At 35.4% G+C, this 21,082-nt stretch overlaps 3 protein-coding genes across 5 annotated transcripts in view; 1 reads left to right on the top strand and 2 right to left on the bottom strand.

Moving 5' to 3' along the window:
• Nucleotides 1-17,948, bottom strand: part of LOC126700510 (WAT1-related protein At5g64700-like) — a 55,053-nt gene extending 37,105 nt beyond the window's left edge. Inside the window, exons 1-8 of one of the 3 annotated variants that reach the window (XM_050398685.1) lie at nucleotides 17,933-17,948; nucleotides 14,839-15,051; nucleotides 14,664-14,726; nucleotides 12,990-13,106; nucleotides 12,650-12,881; nucleotides 12,291-12,449; nucleotides 11,979-12,130; nucleotides 11,339-11,848 (exon numbers count right to left, since the gene is read on the bottom strand). In XM_050398685.1, coding sequence (XP_050254642.1) covers nucleotides 11,704-11,848; nucleotides 11,979-12,130; nucleotides 12,291-12,449; nucleotides 12,650-12,881; nucleotides 12,990-13,106; nucleotides 14,664-14,726; nucleotides 14,839-15,038 — 1,068 coding nt within the window. In that variant the 5' untranslated portion in view covers nucleotides 15,039-15,051; nucleotides 17,933-17,948 and the 3' untranslated portion in view covers nucleotides 11,339-11,703. Of the gene's footprint in view, nucleotides 1-11,338; nucleotides 11,849-11,978; nucleotides 12,131-12,290; nucleotides 12,450-12,649; nucleotides 12,882-12,989; nucleotides 13,107-14,663; nucleotides 14,727-14,838; nucleotides 15,405-17,932 lie in introns of those variants that run through there. The other 2 variants (XM_050398684.1, XM_050398687.1) reach the window with 2 other exon arrangements.
• LOC126700519 (60S ribosomal protein L9) overlaps nucleotides 1-21,082 on the top strand; it is a 61,537-nt gene that overhangs the window by 12,729 nt on the left and 27,726 nt on the right. The window lies entirely within an intron of this gene.
• The window catches only part of LOC126700520 (WAT1-related protein At1g68170-like), a 61,104-nt gene that overhangs the window by 16,463 nt on the left and 23,559 nt on the right, over nucleotides 1-21,082 (bottom strand). The gene's annotated exons all lie outside the window — the stretch shown is intronic.

The following is a 21,082-nucleotide window of genomic DNA, read 5'->3' as shown; positions in this document are numbered from 1 at the left end:
TCCATGCTGTCGTACGACACATAGTGCCGCATTAAATTTCTTTATATATGACCTAATTTCCATCTTTAATACCAAATTGTGAACTAAATATTTGATCCTGAAAATGACATGGTTCATACCGCACATTTTTTTTTTTAATTATAAAATAAATCAAGTTCAAGTGATTTAATTATTGGCATAAATTGGAGAGTGTAGCCCCTTTAAGAATATAGGAGTTTTGAACTTGAAAGTTTTAGCTATTTCTTTATTGCTAAAAAAATGAAAAAAGAAAAAGAAAATGGAAATCAATGGATTTTTTCAAAGCGATTAATACAAAATAACAAAATAACTTTTATAAATTCATGTCTCACAAAACAAAAAAATAAAATGATATTGTTTATTATGTTATTGAAATCCAACAATTACATTGATTGTTATGTCAATTTAGCATTAAGGATAGCTTACGTATAATGCAGGCGGCAAGCTCCTTGTTTGAGTTTCGGTGATGAGATCGCCTACTCCAAATTTGTCTTGGTCATCATGTGAGTTGAAAAGTAGTAAAGATAGAATTGGTTAAAGAATATTAAGAAGAAGAAAAAAAAAGTCGTTAAAAAATAAATAATCGATAAAACTTAGAAATAATTCCTTAGTTAGATGCAATACATTTTCTTAATTAAATTCAAATATATAAGTGAATCTAATTTAATATATCTTAAAAAATATAATATATTTTATACTATAATGGTCAATATAGATTATTGACATGTGTTTCAATTTAGGCACATTGAAAAACTGTATTTAAGTTTTGTCCATGAATAATAAGCTAGGAAGACCAACCAAACTTATATATCACTTTCTTAATCTTTTTTTTTTTTTCTTCTATCCTTTTTGGCATAAAATGAATTAAAAATAGTGTAAGTTGAGAGTAATCAATGCATTAACAATCAGATTTAATCTCATTAAACCAGATTTGCAATATAAACAAAGCTGACCTAAGCTCAGGCTGAACTGAAGTCTATTGAAACCTATTTTCCATGGTGCAGGTGAAGACTAGAGAGCTTGATGTTGTCAACTTCATGTTGATTGATGTTTATCCAAAACTCAATGGATTACACTCTGAAGTTAAGATAAACATTTGAATTTTGAAACCCAGGCATATATGACCCAGCATATTGTTGAAAGTTGAAATGCAGTCACAACAATCACATACGTACCAAGCTTCAACACCACCTTTTTTTTTCTTTAAAAAAAGAAAACCAAAATTGAATGTCTAATATGTTATATCACTACAACAAAGGGCGTTCTTTTTTTTGATAAGCCAAATTCTTTTATTATCAAAATAAATAAATAAAGGATTCTTTTTAATGATGTTTTCCCAATGGTTGCAAAAAAAGTTGTGAATAGGAGGACGATAACTTTTTGTGGTTCAAAATGGCGTCCGTTTGTTTTCACTTTAAAATCCATTTTACTTCGGTACTTTCCTTGAAAATAATTGGTAAAAACTAAAATTGGGATAAATTATTTGGACAGCCTTCTAGCTAAATATTATGATAGAAAAACTTAATGTCAATTATATTTTTACAACTAGTTGTTAACCTGTTTGATGCACAGGGAATTTTTTACTACTAGTCGTTAACTTGTGTAATGCACAGGAAAATTTATCAGCTTAAATACAGATTTATTTTTGAGAGAGAGTTTCAACCTATGATAGCCGCTTTTGATGAGAGCTCTTTATCATCAGATCAAGACACCAAACGGTTTTTGGTGTATGCGGAGATTGAACCCTCAGATCTCTTATTCAACCATTAAAGACTTTATCAATTTAACTATCTGGAACCCATAAATACATAATATGATTAGAATAACATAAGATAATGTCAATCTACATCTATATATATATTTAAAAGCTGAAGCGTAATATTTATTCTTGCTATGCTCTTATTGAGCTACTTTAGCGGCCACATCATTCACCAATTTTCAACATTCTACCTCTTATTTTTAACTCTCTTTCTTTCTTATTAATTTCCCAACTTATTGTTATACTTTTCTAACTTTTCCTCTCCCTTTTACCTTTTTCATCTCCTCATTACCATCTATCTTAATTTCACTTTTCCCCTATCCCTATATCTTCCTTTAGTTTTTGCTTTTCTTATTCCCCTCCTCTTATTATAAATTTACAATTCTTTCACATCTTATACATAGTTTTCCCACACACAAAAGGTCATTTCTCTATCTTTCTGTCTCTCATTTTTGGCAGATTTTTCAAATATTCTTATTGCATATCTACTTTAGATTGGATGAATTTTTGTATTATTTGAAACTCTACATTGAATTGATGTGATTAAGTTTTGTGTTTTTAAATTGTTATCTTTTATATATATATATATATATATATTTTTTTTTTTTTTTTTTTTTTTGATTTCATAGATGTTATCATAATGCATTATAATGATAGCATATAAGAATATAATTACATAACATGACTTGGATGACTTGGATAATTTGGTGTTTATTACTATATATATATATATACTATTTTTATTCCCATATTATTTTCTATAAATTTCTTATTATTCTCTCTCACATTCTCTCTTGAAAAGTGGTTATTTTCTTTCTTTTGATTTTTTATTCTTTTTTGCAACTCTATTTTATATTGATGAATCATTGTGATTTTTAAAACTCTATTTTGGGTTCATACTTTTTGGTGTTGTATTTTTTAGTTCCCAATCACAAGTAATCTTTCTCTCTCTACAATAAAATTTAGAGAATAAATTATACATATTCAGTATAAGCTTGATATGAATTTTGATTATCATGATAATCTCTTTTAAGAGAATGAATATATAATTTGAATAATTTATTTAAATAAAAATTATACATACATACATACGTACACACACACACACACAGATATATATATATATATGTGGGGGCGGATTTTGGGGCCCAGGCCCAGCAAGTAAGTAGTTTTGGCCCAAAAGTCCCCAGACAATGAATTTGTAGAGAGTGGGTTACAGAGCTAGGACTAGACGAAGTGAATGTTAGTTAGATATACGCCATGCAACATGTTGAACGTGAGAATATTCCATTTACCTTTAAGGGGATATCGGTCCAACGAGACGAATAAGTGCACCCCTTGCTCTATTTACAGACTACAGAGTTCTTTCACCTTTCTCTCCCTTTCTTTTTTCTTAATTTTTCAATCCCCTCTTCATGGGGATCTCCTTCTCTTATATAGCCTCCTTGAATTGATAAAGACCTTACACTTGTTAGCCATCTGGACCTTCACTTGAGTGTCTATCCCATCGGACATCTCCCTTATCCTTCTGTGAGTTGCACTGGCCAATGTAACACTGTTCGCCTGTCTTCTCCACATTAATGCGGCTGAAAAGGTAGCTTTCTTGCATTTAATGTGGCAGTTGTGGCTTCTCCCTGACGTCTTACATTTTCCTCTTTCCTGCTGCGTGAGGCTCACCCTCCTACCCACGTTCGCCTGGATGGGTTCTTCACTGTGGAGGGGACGCACATTAGGCCCATATTTAAGTGTCCGAGGAGGTATTCCTCCTCGGACGTCTTCTAGAACGAACCAGGCTCAACAGGGTTGGGCCAGAAGTCATTTGGGCCCCTATCCCCTGTTGGGTCATGGTTAGGCTTCGTGTGGGTCCCCAGGCCCACTGTTGGTTTTGGGAATTTCACCCCTACAATATATATATTACTTAAATGTATAATCAATCTCATGCAATCTATATATCTATATATATATATATATATATAAAATAATAGGTGAATGTGAGAGAAACTCAAATTAGATTCTAAGGGGTCGTTTGGATTTGCTATTTCCATTACTCATAACTCTGTTTTCATAACTCATAACTCAAAAATGGAGAGACCCATGGCTGAGAAGTCCATTTAGATTTTGTTTCTAGTTTTCATTTCCATCATTCAATTCTCTAATTTTTGAGTGATGAGTTATGGAAACTGAAAACACATTTTAGGTGTTTTCAGTTTCCATAACTCAGTTTTCAATGGCATTTTCGTAATTAAACTTACAACTCTCTCACTGTTCAGCCACAATGTCTGACTTTTGGGTTTTTTTTTTTTTTTGAAACGTAGCCTAGCTGCATATCTTGACTTTTCAGTTTTTATTTTATTTTTGAAACAAAAGTTAATGGCAGAACTAAGTGATGAGTGCCAAACGGGTGGGGTTGGGGAAATTGGGGTATTTTAAGTGATGAGTGATGAGTAATAACAAAAAAAAATCCAAACAGCCCCTATAAGGATGCGATTTGCAACGAACCTTAACAGTGTTGGGTTTGCACGTAAAAAGGCCCAAACAATATCATTTGTAGAGCATGGGTTTGAAAGGCTAGGCCTTGGTCACCAAGCGGTGGGTTTTTCGTGATATCCATACATGGTTAAGTCGTCTTCGCCCCTGGAGTCTTTCTCCTGGAGGCGGGCTGGGAGACTCTGGTTTTTGGCCATTTTTCCCAGCCCCCTCTATGAATTACTTACTTTTCCTTTTATACTAGCCTGTGTTTTTTTATCCTTCGTCCACGTGTAGGATCGACATTCCAAGATTGATACTTGTCCCATCAGCCCATACCCGGAGTGGTTGGGGGTGGTTGAAAAAGCTGGAGAATATGGCTCTGTCAGGTGCAGAGTATTGAATGGCAATAAGGGCAGCTTTCCCTGGTCGTTACATTTTCCAGCATACCCTTTTCTGTTGGCACAGATATTTTAGATTTTTTCCCTAAGTTGTTTCTATACCATTTTTGCCCTTTCTTCTTGTGAGACCTCGGACATGCCGAGGACTGAGTCGTCCTCGGCTGTGTCCCAAGGCTATTTCGTACTTGCATTGCCGAGCCCGGGCCATCAACTTCCTCGGCTTGGGCCTTTGGACCCCAACGAATAAATGGGCATGGCCCACAAATTACTGGGCCCCACAATAGCCCCTCAAAACCTTGCTGTCCAACCTCTTGGTTGGAGAGGAGGATTTTGGTAATACCCAGCCTTTACCATAGCTTGTTTAACTCAGCCCTTTATTAATGTTGGCGTCTCCTCATCTGCCCAGGAAATGTACCGGTCTACGAGACATTCCTCTGAATTTATTCACAACGCATTCATGCCGTTTGGCTATCCAAAACGTGCCTTTAATAGCTTCCCTTTACGAGACCATTCAAATTTAATGGTTATTGATGGTGTGGGGAAGCGGAGCGGGCATATTCTCGTTTACAGATTTTCTTGGAGATCTGGACATATTAAATACCTTCCGTTTCGCCCCTCATATAAAAAGAAACAACAAGAGGTTATTTCTCCTGTACGTGAACCCTTTTAATCCCCCTGAAATCTGAAACCATTAGACTCCTCCAGAGTCTACTTTTACCCGCTGATTATACTTTGAGTTGTAATTCGTTCAAAACAGGAGCAAGTAATGAAGGAGCCATTCCCTTCTCAGAAATTCCATGTTCTTATGAAGCTAAAGATGGCTCGGTCGGGGCAGGGATGGCAGAGACTCAATATACTTCTCACCCTCCTTTCAGCCAAAATCCGAAGTAGGGGCTCGTCGCGTCAAAATTTCGGCGCGACTGAGCTGGGGTCACCCATTATCAGTACCAGCCGCTCTCTTGCGAGCATAGCTAACACGGCACCAGTGTGTTAGGAGTCAGGACTGACGCAGGGACTAAGTGCCCCTGCTTCTTCCTCTCTTCGTTCACTGGCGCCTCCTTTTGCCTCTCCTTCTTCTTGGTTCCCTTCATCTCCTCCCTCTTCTTCTGAAGAAGGTCCTCCTCTCAATATGGGCGCTATCGGGGCAGAATTTGGAAGGACTTCGGAGACGAGTTTTAAAAAGACATCGGGCTGTTTATTTGTTATATTGTTGTCATTTTTTTTTTTATATTGTTTTTGTAGCTTGTTTTCTATGTAGGCTTGTTTAAGCCCTTCATTGTACACTGTAATACATCTTCATATTAATAAAAGACGTCTTTGCTTTATTTCATATATCCTATCTCTTCTTTTTTTGAAATGGTTGTGCCGTGAATAGATGTACTATCCTGGGACTTCTTTTTCGTTTTTATACTATAAATGATGCTTAGGGCCAAAATCCTAGTTAGTAAAAGGATCTCGCTCTGTGCTTGTTGGAATTATCTAGCATGATAGTGCCGACTTGAACAAATGGTACTTAGGGCAGAAACCTTTACTGAGACAATAATGTTTATAATGAACTTAATAAAATTGTTCGGCACAGTAATGCCGACCTGGAAAAGAAATACTTAAGGCCAAAATCCCTTACCAAGATAAAAGATACCATTATGAACTTATGAGAGACGTTCGGCACAATAATGCCCACTTGAACAAATGACACTTAGGGTCGAAACCCTTGCTAAGGAAAACATATTATTATGAACTTAATAGAGTTGTTCGGCACTATAATGCCGACCTGAGAAAACAATACTTACTTTAAAATAGCCGAGATGACAACCGAACACTCGGTGCGATATAGGAAGTAATCATCCGAGGACATACAACCCACAAAATGAACAGCCCCTCCAGGTTACCGAGTAGTAGGGCGTTTCACCATCTTCTTAACAACTTTAATAGCTTTAACCTTTTATGGTATGTGAGCCGAGGATTGAGTAACTTAGAATTTTTGTTAAGTAGCCGACTTTACGAAACTCAGTTTTTCTTCCAAAACTCAGTTTCCTCATTTAAGTAGTTGGTTTCCCCATAGGTTTGAGTCCAAGGACCATACAATACCTTGATTCTGTCCAAAACTCAGTTTTCTCATCTAAGTAGTTGGTTTCCCCATAGGTTTGAGTCCGAGGACCATACAATACCTTGGTTCTGTCCAAAACTCAGTTTTCTCATCTAAGGAGTTGGTTTCCCCATAGGTTTGAGTCCGAGGACCATACAATACCTTGGTTCTGTCCAAAACTCAGTTTTCTCATCTACGTAGTTGGTTTCCCCATAGGCTTGGGTCCGAGGATCATACAATACCTTGGTTCTGTCCAAAACTCAGTTTTCTCATCTAAGTAGTTGGTTTCCCCATAGGTTTGGATCCGAGGACCATACAATACCTTGGTTCTGTCCAAAACTTAGTTTTCTCATCTAAGTAGTTGGTTTCCCCATAGGTTTAAATCAGAGGACCATACAATACATTGGGTCTGTCCAAAACTCAGTTTTCTCATCTAAGTAGTTGGTTTCCCCATAGGTTTGAGTCCGAGAACCATACAATACCTTGGTTCTGTCTAAAACTCAGTTTTCTCATCTAAATAGTTGGTTTCCCCATAGGTTTGAGTCCGAGGACCACACAATACCTTGGTTCTGTCCAAAACTCAGTTTTCTCGTCTAAGTAGTTGGGGAGTTCTGTCCAAAACTCAGTTTTCTCATCTAAGTAGTTGGTTTCCCCATAGGTTTGAGTACGAGGACCACACAATACCTTGGTTCTGTCCAAAACTCAGTTTTCTCGTCTAAGTAGTTGGTTTCCCCATAGGTTTGAGTCCGAGGACCACACAATACCTTGATTCTGTCCAAAACTCAGTTTTCTCATCCAAGTAGTTGGTTTCCCCATAGATTTGAGTCCGAGGACCACACAATACCTTGGTTCTGTCCAAAACTCAGTTTTCTCATCCAAGTAGTTGGTTTCCCCATAGGTTTGAGTCCGAGGACCACACAATACCTTGGTTCTATCCAAAACTCAGTTTTCTCATCCAAGTAGTTGGTTTCCCCATAGGTTTGAGTCCAAGGACCATACAATACCTTAGTTCTATCCAAAACTCAGTTTTTTTATCCAAGTAGTTGGTTTCCCCATAGGTTTGAGTTCGAGGACCACACAATACTTTGGTTCTGTCCAAAACTCAGTTTTCTCATCCAAGTAGTTGGTTTCCCCATAGGCTTGAGTCCGAGAACCATACAATACCTTGGTTCTGTCCAAAACTCAGTTTTCTCATCCAAGTAGTTGGTTTCCCCATAGGTTTGAGTCCGAGGACCATACAATACCTTGATTCTGTCCAAAACTCAGTTTTTTGGCGTGGGACCTTGGCTTTAGGGGAATTAGCTCCTTGGCTAAGCCCCTAGAACCATCCATGCGATTGACGCTACCAAGCGTAGCCCCTAGTCAAGAATCATAGCCCCTAGCGGAACTTTACACTAGAACTCTATAACCAGCTGTTAGAAATGACAAAGGAACTCTCTCGACCTACCGCCTATGCCAACACACAAGCCTTTCCCAAAGACGGCGCCAATTGTAAGGACGCGATTTGCAACGAACCTTAACAGTGTTGGGTTCGCACGTAAAAAGGCCCAAACAATATCATTTGTAGAGCATGGGTTTGAAAGGCTAGGCCTTGGTCACCAGGCGGTGGGTTTTTCGGGATATCCATACATGGTTAAGTCGTCTTCGCCCCTGGAGTCTTTCTCCTGGAGGCGGGCTAGGAGGCTTTGGTTTTTGGCCATTTTTCTCAACCCCCTCTATGAATTACTTACTTTTCCTTTTATACTAGCCTGTGTTTTTTTATCCTTCGTCCACGTGTAGGATCGACATTCCAAGATTGATACTTGTCCCATCAGCCTATACCCGGAGTGGTTGGGGGTGGTTGAAAAAGCTGGAGAGTATGGCTCTGTCAGGTGTAGAGTATTGAATGGCAGTAAAGGCAGCTTTCCCTGGTCGTTACACTTTCCAGCATACCCTTTTCTGTTGGCACAGATATTTTAGATTTTTTCCCTAAGTTGTTTCTATACCATTTTTGCCCTTTCTTCTTGTGAGACCTCGGACATGCCGAGGACTGAGTCGTCCTCGGCTGTGTCCCAAGGCTATTTCGTACTTGCATTGCCGAGCCCGGGCCATCACCTTCCTCGGCTTGGGCCTTTGGACCCCGACGAATAAATGGGCCTGGCCCACAAATTACTGGGCCCCACAACAACATTTTTCTAATATTAATGTAGCATTTCTGTCCACTTCGGTATTGCTAATTTAAGTGAAAGTCTATCTAAACACAATGGCTATGAATATACAAATATAATCTTTAGGAAAATTATTAATTTGTTTTAACATCATTACTTTTAAATGAACTAGCTTGTAATCCCATGCATATGCATGGATACACTTAAAGATATATAATAAGATACATAATATAATTTAAATACTATTGATAGTCATTTTTATATTTTGTTAACTCTTTAAAAAAATTTGTAAGGATATTATTAGGTAAAAAATGTAAATTGTCCATGTTTTTTTTTAAAAAAATATTGTAAAACACTTTTTTTTTTTTTTTTTATGATTCATTTATTCTAGACTATTTGGTTTTTGTACTTAATAGCTCACTTGAATGAATATTTATGATGTGGTCTCACATTTAATTCTAAAAGTAAGAAATAAAACTCTTTAAGAATAAATAATTTAGGACACATGGCGCAAAATTGAAACTTTAATTTAGGGGCTGTGGGGCCCAGTAATTTGTGGGCCAAGCCCATTTATTCGTCGGGGTCCAAAGGCCCAAGCCGAGGAAGGTGATGGCCCGGGCTCGGCAATGCAAGTACGAAATAGCCTTGGGACACAGCCGAGGACGACTCAGTCCTCGGCATGTCCGAGGTCTCACAAGAAGAAAGGGGAAAAATGGTATAGAAACAACTTAGGGAAAAAATCTAAAATATCTGTGCCAACAGAAAATGGTATGCTGGAAAGTGTAACGACCAGGGAAAGTTGCCCTTACTGTCATTCAATACTCTGCACCTGACAGAGCCATACTCTCCAGCTTTTTCAACCACCCCCAATCACTCCGGGTATGGGCTGATGGGACAAGTATCAATCTTGGAATGTCGATCCTACACGTGGACGAAAGATAAAAAAACACAGGCTAGTATAAAAGGAAAAGTAAGTAATTCATAGAGGGAGCTGGGAAAAATGGCCAAAAACCAGAGCCTCCCAGCCCGCCTCCAGGAGAAAGACTCCAGGGGCGAAGACGACTTAACCATGTATGGATATCTCGAAAAACCCACCGCCTGGTGACCAAGGCCTAGCCTTTCAAACCCATGCTCTACAAATGATATTGTTTGGGCCTTTTTACGTGCGAACCCAACACTGTTAAGATTCGTTGCAAATCGCGTCCTTACAGTTGTAATACGTACATTCAAAATCGCCCTCCAAATTGCATCATATGTCCAGCGATTCCTAACAACATTAAGTACGTCACAGTTGTATTAACCTTAAAACCATGAAACTTCACCAAGAACTTGTAACTCAAATTGTTCAATGGCTTGATCTCCTTTATGAGGAGAACCAAAGTTCGAATGCTCCCTTCTCCATTTGTAATAACAAAGTTATAAAAAATAAAAAAAAAAAAAAAAATTCTTACAGCTTACTAACAATAATTATTGCATATTTGCTCTTTTATTTATTTATTATTATTTATATAACTAGGCTGCATCCTCCATTTTCCACCCAAACAAATTGTGGCAAGTCGAGAAATCCTATATAAATCTAATTTTTGCTTAAAACTTAATTGTACAACATCAAGGGTGTGTCATAACTCACAACATAGTCAGAGAAATAAAAATGTTATGACTTCAATCTTTTTTGGCTAGTAAAAATTGGTCTCTTGGATTTCTCACATACACTATGAATAGTTTTGTTAAAACATTGAAACTTTAGACCAACTAAACGGAAAATATCTTGATCAAATTGTAATTTTTTCGATCTTAATTTTGGAATTAAAAACTATTGATGACACTTTTCAAAATTATCAGTCTATCAAAATAATTATTTTGAAAAATTAGTCAAAGCCCACATACATAGACAAAGCCCATGTGTACTTTTTCTAAAGGAAAATTTAAGAGATGTGGATTGGAAGGCAAAAGAGGATTTGTCTTATTTATTTTAGGTTGAATGGGAAAACCTTGTAGATGGGCCTAAGGTATTTGCAAAACTCATCAGCCCATGAGTAGATCATTGTGCATAAAAGCTACAAACACATGAGAACCTTTTGGGCATGTTTGGTAGACTGTAATAGGCACTGTAATGTAATAGTTATTCCTATGATTTAGTTATTCTTTAGTTTTGTTATGTTTTTATTACAAGAAATAATAATTCCTTATGAATAGTTATTCTTCAAAATGAGGAATAACTATTCCTCTTTAAAATGTTGTATTAGCTATTCCTTAGTATGTGCAATAATTTCAAAACTTAATATATTTTCAAGTAAATAAACTTTCCATATACATCTAATAATTATAAAAATAAAAAATCATAAAAAATAACACATATCTCTCTTAAATTTAAAAATAACAATTTTTAAGGAAATATAATTATATGAGTATGAAATTTCCTAAAATAAATGTTAAGTTTCATTCTAATGTTATAACTTACAACCAAACTAATGAATATGTTTAGTTATTATATTACAACACATTTTATTCCTAGTAATAAAGATTACAATTCCTATCGTAATCCCCATTCAGTGTACCAAACGTACCCTTTGTATCTACTAAATATTTTTGCATACCAGACAACCTCAAAATCCCAATTAATTCTAGACCTATCACCATCCAAAGTTGATTTTCATAATCCCACATGAGTTTGAAAATAGTTGTACTTAGCAATTACTAGCGCAATATTACATCTGGGCACATAACTTTCCATTCCTGTTATAGATAATATAGATAAATTTCCTTATCTAATTTATCATTCCTCCCCCATCCCCCAGAGCGCGCACTTGTCATTACAACTGTTGATTACACTACTGCAGATTCATCTGTGGTTGCGGGTACTACTACACTACCAGTATCATTTTTTGCCTGAAGCAAGCTTTTCATCTCCTTCCTTTTACCCCACAAGAAGGAATACAACCCAACAACGATCAAAATTGTGCCTAGCAACCTGCATTGATAATTCAATAAAAGTGAGATTGATTTGATATATGTAGAGTGGTATGCAAAGAAAATGTACAGTCATAATAACTTGTCAAAAGGTAACATCTCTGGCTCAATTGAAAGAAAACAAGTCATACATTCCTAGTCTGATTTCTGTACGGAGTATGAGAGCTTCTAATATGGACACAAAAATTAGTGACAGTGGATTGAACATTGGGGCATAAACGGGGCCTCGAATTGCAATTGCCCATGAAATTAAGCAGAAAGTTGCAGCTGTGGCTAGTGCTCCCTAGATGAATAAAATGCATTTGTCATTGTCAACATAACTGGGTACAAAATAACAATTAGATGTAAAACAATATTCAAATAAAAATGATGTCTAACAAAGGAAAATTATTAGACATACCATTGCAAATTTGCTGTAGAAATGGTTATGCCTGGAAACTTACAGAGTAAAATATTGTAATTAGTTGCAGATTCCACCCTAAGCTCCATGCAGCCTTCTGTCTATTTAAGCATAGGCCTATTAAAGCTGATTGCATTGATGCTATGATGCATGCTAACATTATTGCCCAGTATTTTGATGGGAAAATTTTGAGCAACTTGGCCTGTTTGGAGAAAAAAAGGATATGTTAAAGTTAAAAGAATGAGACCCGAAAATATCTATCATCTAAAATCAAGGCCAGTAGATCAATATGGAGCTTCCCATTTCTTTGGTTGAATCCTAGTAGAGACTAATATCATCATCAGTCACTCACTACTCACTAAAAGAAAAGAAATTGATTGTACATTGTAATGTGATGCATACTTGAACTACGAACCACACACTATAGGAGAGGCAACAGCCAACCAACATGAAAGTGCCTTGGACCCAATGAGCCATAGATGTTTTCAGAGCAACACTATGGTGAAGACCTTGATGACCAATATGGAGAGCTTTTCCTTCATAAAGACAAGCAATTAGTGCTCCTGCCACAGAAAAAGTTGCCCCCAGAATCTTCATCTTGCCTGCCTTTGTATTCAGTCCTAGTTTCTCTATACTACAACCATTCAAAAACAAAATCTTGTCATATTGCTTTGGTGATTATAGACTGAAATTTCACGTCTGGCTACTACGATAAGTTCAATTGATGATCAGTATACTATACCCTGTGATTACGGAGAAGACAAAGGTAACCATTGGAATCAAGTTGAGGAAGCTGATGGCATATGTAGCGTTGGTGTCTCGAAGACCATAATAGAACAGTCCCATAGCCATTGATATTCTGTATTTTTTTTATATAAAAAAATATACATAATGGGAGAAGAACAAAAAAAAAAAAAAAGACTCAAGATGTCAGCATTAGTTTATCAATTAGAATAGGTAAAACTTGACTCACTTTTAGAATGGTCTAAAGCAAATGATTCTATGCTGGGTCTAAACCAAATTATTTGAGTAACGTAAACATGTTAACTTGATTGCATGACTTATTTATCAAATGGGGTCATGTTAGGTAATATTGACCAAATCTAATAAATATATCATTTAAGAATCAAAAGATCCTGACACATAATTCTTACACGATTAATAAATGTGTTGTGTTCTTATCTATCTATATAATTGAATACTTATAAGTCGACATGACACATAAACACAAATTGTCACCACCTACTATTCATCCCAAATTCTATAAGATTTTTAAATTTGTATATTTCCAATGGACCCAAACCATCTAAAAAATTCCACTACCATCGGTATCTTGCACTAGGGACTGCAAGAGCTTGAAATTCACGACCCATAGGCAGCACAACAGGACCTTTGAAATGAAATGGAAGGTGCCTATCGTACCTCATAAATCACAAAGTAAGGAGGCATTTAACATTTTCATTGCTTTTGCAATTCCCTACGGTCTATCTCTCATTTAGAAGAATATTTCCCCCAAATAATCAATGACTTCCAACTCCATTACAATCATGCTGTTTATCTTTTTCTCCTTTGGGAATATAAATCATAAAAGCTTGACCAACACTTCTTACCATCAACAGAATGAAAATGAATGGCTAAGAGCCAGAACCAAACCCACCAACATAAAAAAGCCACCCTTTTTTATAAGGAAAAAAGTCACTTCAAAGGGAAGGGGAAAACGTGAATTAAAATTTTTTATCTATTTTTGGGAGGGGGGGGGGGGGGGGGGGGGTTTGTGATGGACCACTGCAAGAATGAATTAAAAGAACATTTCTTGTTTTTAAATTTGTTGAATGGCAGCAAATAATTTTATTTTATCTTTTGTAAAAAATTTAAAAGATGACATATATGAATATACAGACCATGCTTCTCTTGAATTTCACTTAGAAAAAAATTTAGGTAGTCCTGGAATAGTGCTTGGGCTCTCACAAAGGGAGTGGGCTCCATGGTGGGACCCACATGTGGAGTCCACGCCCTTTGTGAGAGTCAGAAACACTGCTCCGGAATTGTCTAAGAATAATTACCATCCTAGCATTAGCTCTCATCTTCAACCCCCAAGCATTGAATACATCTCCTCACCAATCTCAATCACAACCATCTGATTTGCAAGAAAATGATTTACCGTGACCTCCCTTACATATACAAGGTGGCCAAGCTCTAGTGGACAATACTATAGTCAACTTATAGATATCTCATAAATTTAATGAAGATGATACAATAGATGTAGTTATACTGGGAATTGCTTTTTACGGTTTTGCATCAGAGTAAGAGTCATTGTTTTTTGAGATAGAAAATAAGTGATTGTTGAACATAGAGTTTCATGCAATTCTATAAGTATCAAAAGGCACCCACTTTAGTCTCAAATGGTAATACTAACCCAGTTAAGGCGCTAAGAAAAAGCCAGAACCAAACTGACCAGCTCAACTTCTTTGTGATTTCCCTGCAACCATGCCGAACCATATTCACAGTATTATCATTTATCAACCAAAACATAGTGAAAATGAATGTCACACAAAATTTATCAAAGGAATATTAAACAAGGACTAGCTAACCTTTCGAAATAGAACGCAAAAGGGGCAACACAAATAGCAGAAACAACATTACGGTAAGTCATGAGTGCAAAAATAAACGTTCCCTGGCTAAGTATGACCCTTGACAGTATTTGCAGACCGGTCGTGAAAATTTGAACCAGCAACATAGCCATAGCTACCTCTGAAGATGCAAACAATTTCTTCACCTTTCCCATACCCATCTCTCTCTTTTCTCTCTCTCTCTCTCTCTCTCTCTCAAAAAAAAAAAAAAAAGTTATAACAAAAATGAGAAAAGAAATGCAATGGGGTCAGAGAGAGAAAGAAAAGAAATTAATTAATGCTTGTGGGCATTGAAAACAATCCAAAGGGTCAAGGATTGTTAGAGTTGCAAATTACAGAAGGCTTTTTTGTTTTGGTTTTTTGAGTTACTACCTGGCACTTGCTATATATGCTCGAGTTTCGGAGAGGCTCTCTTTCAGTTTTGGACACTGAACCTACTCCTCCACCATGTTTTTAGCTTAAGCCTTTTGTGTTGTCATCTGTATATATCTTGTGAATAACTAAAGATTCTCTAACCATCATTTTACACGCTCTTTGTCTTTGATACTATATCTATACGCGGAGGGAAGGGGAGGTATTCAGATCTTCTAAATCTCTATAAATAAATTTCTTTAAATCTTAACCATTCATTTATGATATAAAAATCTAAATTCCATTCATTTATGATATAAAGATCTAAATTCTGTCATGTCAGCATTTCACAAATAATACTTTTGATTATTTTGTTTGCAACATTGTTTTATTATTTTAAGACTATTATTAGTGGAATGCTGACATGATATAATATAAACCCCTAAAATTTAAAGAAATCTATTGGTAAAGTATTCTAAAAAATCTAGAGTATTTAAATCCGAGCGAGGTGGGGAGGCTAAGAGCAGCCATGGCACCCCGAGATTTTCCAAAAATGCGTCCTCCATTCTATTTAATGTTAAAATTTTAAAATATTGAGTAATTTTTAGGTGATGCCCCTATTCATTAAAAAAAAAGTATAAATACTCTTTAATTTATTGTTGTCGCATTTATTTTTTTTATATTTAATATTGACTTTTTTGTAATATAAAAGTCATTATTTTTTTGCCTAAAAAAAATTCATTAATTTTAGGATCATTTAATTAAAGTTTAAGTTAATAAAAATATATAAGTAAATCTCTTTAGAAAAAGATTTTTGTTGTATTTTAAAAATAAAGTCATATGTATTTATATAAAGTTAAAACTATCATAATACAATGATACATTTAACTTGGCCCTCATTGAGAAAATTTTCTAACTTTGTCACTGGCTATATCTACATATTACATTTACATGAATTGATACATACATTTTTCCAGGCAAAAAAAAAAAATGTAATATCTACGTTTAAAATATGAAAAGTAGATATGAAATAAATTGAGTGGAAAAATAATTGGCCATACATGTCTTTGCCACATCATCCACTTTAACCCACTTTGGTCCTTTACACTGATTTGTGATTTGCATTCGCATTTAATTTCAGCCCTTAATTCATTACCTCAAAGTCATTACTTTTGTGGTAGGGAGAGAAAAGCACCCTCGTCATTGTTTAAGAAGCTCACGAATGGGATCAAACTATGAGATATTATTGGGCCACGTAAGGATTTTCTTCTTTGAGTAAAACCTTTTTGAAAGAGGAATTCAATTTGGTATGGGTTGGAATTGCACTAAAAAGGAGACCCACACGTCTACATTTTTTCTGTGGGTCCTGTGAATAGTATACGAGACTTATAGATAAAATAACCGACATGTGTTTGTATTTTTTCTGTGAGTTTCGTGTACTATTCATGGAACTTGTAAATACGAATTTTAGCAAATTTTTTTTTTAAATTGGATCATTCGGTATTATTTATATATTTAAAAATTATTTTGTTATAGTATTTTATGTTTTCAGTAATAAACAGTATCCAAACAAACTCTAATGAGATAATTTTTCTTATGATTTGACGAGTTTGAATTGCTGAGTAATATTACGGCATAAATGCAGGCAAGGCAATGCACTTATGATGAGTGAATATTTTCGTAATTTCAGTTTTACATCTTTTCATGCACCTTTTTTTTATTTGAAATCTTTCAGGCATCCTTTTTGATATTCTTACGTGATCTTTCCACAGAATCCACACTTGTCTACTTTGGAATTTGCTTGAAGATTTGAAATCAACAGTCACACTCACTAAAAACAAAAAAAAAAAAAAAAAAAAAAAAAAAAAAAAAAAATCATTTATTTCGAATCACTTTCTGCTAGGGTTCACAGAAACGATAGAAACAAACACTAAAAATGAATTTTATCCCATAAATTATACTCCAATTTACATTATATCCTTTTGAATGATGAGAATACACATTTTACACTTTTAAAATATATTATTTTCATACTTGTCTTCTTAAATTATGAGAATGTATATTTAGAATAATTGCATCAATTTGGCCAAATTTTTCCGTCTATTTTACACTAAGAACTTACATTTTCTATTTTACACAACAATTTTTCTAAAACACCCACATCAGTTCATCTATTTTACACTTTATTCTATTTAAATAATAATATCTTTTTAATTTTTTATTATTATTCTTTCGTTATAATCTCTTTATATTTTCTTTGTACTTATCTCATTCTTTTTATCTTTATCTTTGACCTTATCTCTCTCAAACTCCCTCCTCTGCTTCTTCTTCTTCTTCTTCTTCTTTCTTCTTCTTCTTCCTTTCACGTGTCAGATCACCTCCCTTCCACAAGCAACTTCTTCTTCTTCTTATCCTTTCTCTCACAGTCCGATTAGCTCTCCACCACAAGCACCAGAAAAATCAAAGCCCACAAGCACCGATCTTTGCCAACCCACAAACACTGACTCCATCGACCCATAAGCATCGATCTCTGCCGCCAACATCAATCCACAAGCATCAAAACCCATTTCCGTCGACCCACAAGCACTAATCTTTGCCGCTAACATTGATTCACAAGCATGCAGACCCATTTCCATCAACCCACAAACTTTGATCTCTGCCACCAGCATAGACCCACCAATCCACAAGCGGCCAACACTAACACCAATCTCTCTCTCTCTTTGTGTTGGTTTGTCCATGTGGGTGTATTTGTGTATCTCTGTGTTGATTTGTCTTTGTGTATGTGCTTGTGTGGGTGTATTTGTATGGGTGTGTTTGTGTGTATCTGAGGAAAAAGCAGATGAGGAGAGGAGAGGTCTGAGACTGAGTTCGTTTTGGACATGGAGAAGAGAGAAAAAAAAAAGTGCGAAATTGTGAAATTAATAAAATAATAGGATGCGCATCTACAGTAACCGTGTATATATGCACGGTTACTCTAGAAAATGTGTAAATATGCACAATTTTAGAAGGAGTGATGTGGGCAGTTTTGTGGCTTAAGGTGTGGTTTGGATAGGCCTGTCCACGAGTCGGTTTGGGTCGGGTTTGTGCCCAACCCGGAACCGACCTGACCAGATTGGATAGTCGGAATTTCAACCCGCTGCCGATCGGTATGGTTGATCTGATCGGGTCGATTAGACGTTCAACGGAGGGCGGTTGGTTCAGTCGGAGTTGGAGATTTGAAAATCATCCAAAATCCTGCGCTTTAACGGCGAAATCAATGAAATTTCGGTGATATTTTCACCGGATTTTCTTCGAATTTGTCGAAATCTCATCAGGTTCGACTGAGATCTCGCCAGATCTAGTGAGATCTCACCAAATTCGGTGAAGATTCCATAGATCTAACTGAGAACTCGCCGGAAATGGCTGAGATCTCGCCGAATCTAAAAAACTTTGTCGGGAAATGCTGAGTTCTCGGTTCAGTCGAGTATCTTTCGGTTTTGGAGAGAAAACCCGCCAACCGACCTGCTATTTTCGGGTTTTAGAGGCCGAGATCCTCCACCAACCGTCACCGGTGTCAGGTTGGCCGGATTGGAAGGGTTTGGGCGGGTGGGTCGGGTCATGGTTTTGTTGGACACCCCTAGGTTTGGATACGAATGATTTCGCGTTTGCCTTCTTTTTTTTTTTTTTTTTTCAGCCATGATTGTCGACTTTTCCGTGTGAACAGTGCACACCGGTGGGTCCCATGTACTGTTCACGAGACCCACAAACCTCACTTTTCAGTAACTTTTTCATTAAAAATGGGTCCCATGATACTATTCACACATTTAAAAATTATTTTGCTACAGTGTTTTCAATTTTCAGTTTTCAGCTGTATCCAAACGGACTCTAAATTTGTAAAATTCCTCTCTTTTTCTATTATGCAAGAGTATACAAGAGTTGATGTGAATGCTCTTACTTTCATAAACTATTACCAATGAGATGGTGTGCAAAGTGTTATAGGGGTCATAGTTTAAGGGATAAGTGTAAAAGGAAATATAGTTTAGGGAAATAATGTGTAATTTTCCCTATTTATAATTCTATATTCATATCTATTTATTTTGATTCAATATATCTATATTAATTATGTTACTAAGAAGATATTTGTAATTTTTAAATAAAAAATTTATAATTCAATAGTTGGTAAAGGGGAATTTGAACTATAGACGTCTCCATTGAAAACATCATGAAATATTAGTTGAGTTACAAGGATGTTGATAATAGTTGTACAATTTTTAAAAATATGTAATCTTCAGGCTACCAAGACTATGTTATTGAAGAAGATCATTTGGCCAAAACTTGTTTATAAAATTAAAAAGATTAAATTACAAATTATTAAACTCTAATTTGACATTTTTTTTTAGCCCTTATAATTTCAAATTTTCATTTCAATTCTTTAATTAACAGTTGTTTTTAATATAACCCTTTAATCCCCTTTCAATTAATTTAAGTCGTTAATGCTCACAAAATGATGAAAATATATTTTTTTACTATAAAAAACTACTTTTTAAAGAGAATTAACAATAACATTTTTCCCTGTCAAAAGCCTTGTTGCTTAACTCTCACATCTTTTAATATTCCAATAGAGATATTTAAGGTTTAAATCTCCCCACCACAATTATTAAATTATAAAAAAAAACATTAACATTTTTGTTATTTATTCTCTTTCATCTTTCGTTCATCCGCTTCTTACTACTTTATGGCTCCTCTCTCTTTGTCAGTTAATGGTGTCATCTTGGCTCTTCACATAGGTATATATGCTTTTGGCCTAGATCAACTTACGTTAAATGGAGTATCTATCGACTTGCTTATGCTTAAGATTTAAGAAGCAAATATAAAACTTCATACATCTTAAAGTTCATAAGATAGAGCAAACAATTTTTGTCCTCTTTTTGAGGTCCTAGTACTCATTATGCCTAAAATTGATTAGATATTTAGATGGGATATTCACCTTATCAAATATCTCAAACCAATGCAATGGTGGGTTCTATTTATTTGGAACCTAACCTAAATAAATAGGCACATATGTTGAACCAAACCTTTTGTTAGGCAAATGTTCTCTTGTTTCATTCTTGAAAACATATGGTAAGATATCAATCTCTCAATAAAATCAACTCTTTAAATGGAGTCTCTATCTACCTTGTTCTACTTAAAGAAACAAATATGAAACTTCATGCAAATTATATCTCATAAGATAGGATGCAAATATCATTTCCCCCCCTTTTGAGGTCCTGATACTCATTGTACCTAAAATTGATTAGATGGGATATTTACCTTATCAATATCTCCAATCAATGCAATGGTGGGTTCAATATCATTGGAAACTTACCTAAATAGGCACACATGTTGAACCAAACATTTTGTTAGACTATTGTTCTCTTGTTTCATTTCTGAAAACATATAGTTAGACATTACTTTCTCAATGAAATTCAGTTCTTTAAATAGAGTCTCTATGTACGTGGTTTTGCTTAAAGAAGAAAACACAAAACTTTACGCAAATTACATCTCATAAGATAGAATGTAAATATCATTTTTTTTTAAGGTCCTAATACTCATCTTGCCTAACATTAATTATATGAGATATTCACATTACCGATATCTTGAACCAATGTGGTGGTGGGTATAGGCACCTGAATAGGACCAAAGCTTTTTGACAACCTATATTTATTTTATTTTATTTTGGAGTAATACATCGATTTCTTAATAAAATCAACTCTTTAAATAGAGTTTTAATCAACCCACTTCTACTTAAAGAAGCAAACAAGAAACTTCATACACCTCAAAGCTCATAAGATAGAATCATAAGATGAAGGGTTTTTTTATTTTATTTTAAGGCTCT

The sequence above is a fragment of the Quercus robur genome, chromosome 9, assembly GCF_932294415.1.
Source record: "Quercus robur chromosome 9, dhQueRobu3.1, whole genome shotgun sequence".
Classification (NCBI taxonomy): Eukaryota; Viridiplantae; Streptophyta; class Magnoliopsida; order Fagales; family Fagaceae; genus Quercus; species Quercus robur.
Note: the sequence above shows the minus strand (reverse complement) of the source record. Positions and strands in the feature narration are given on the sequence as shown.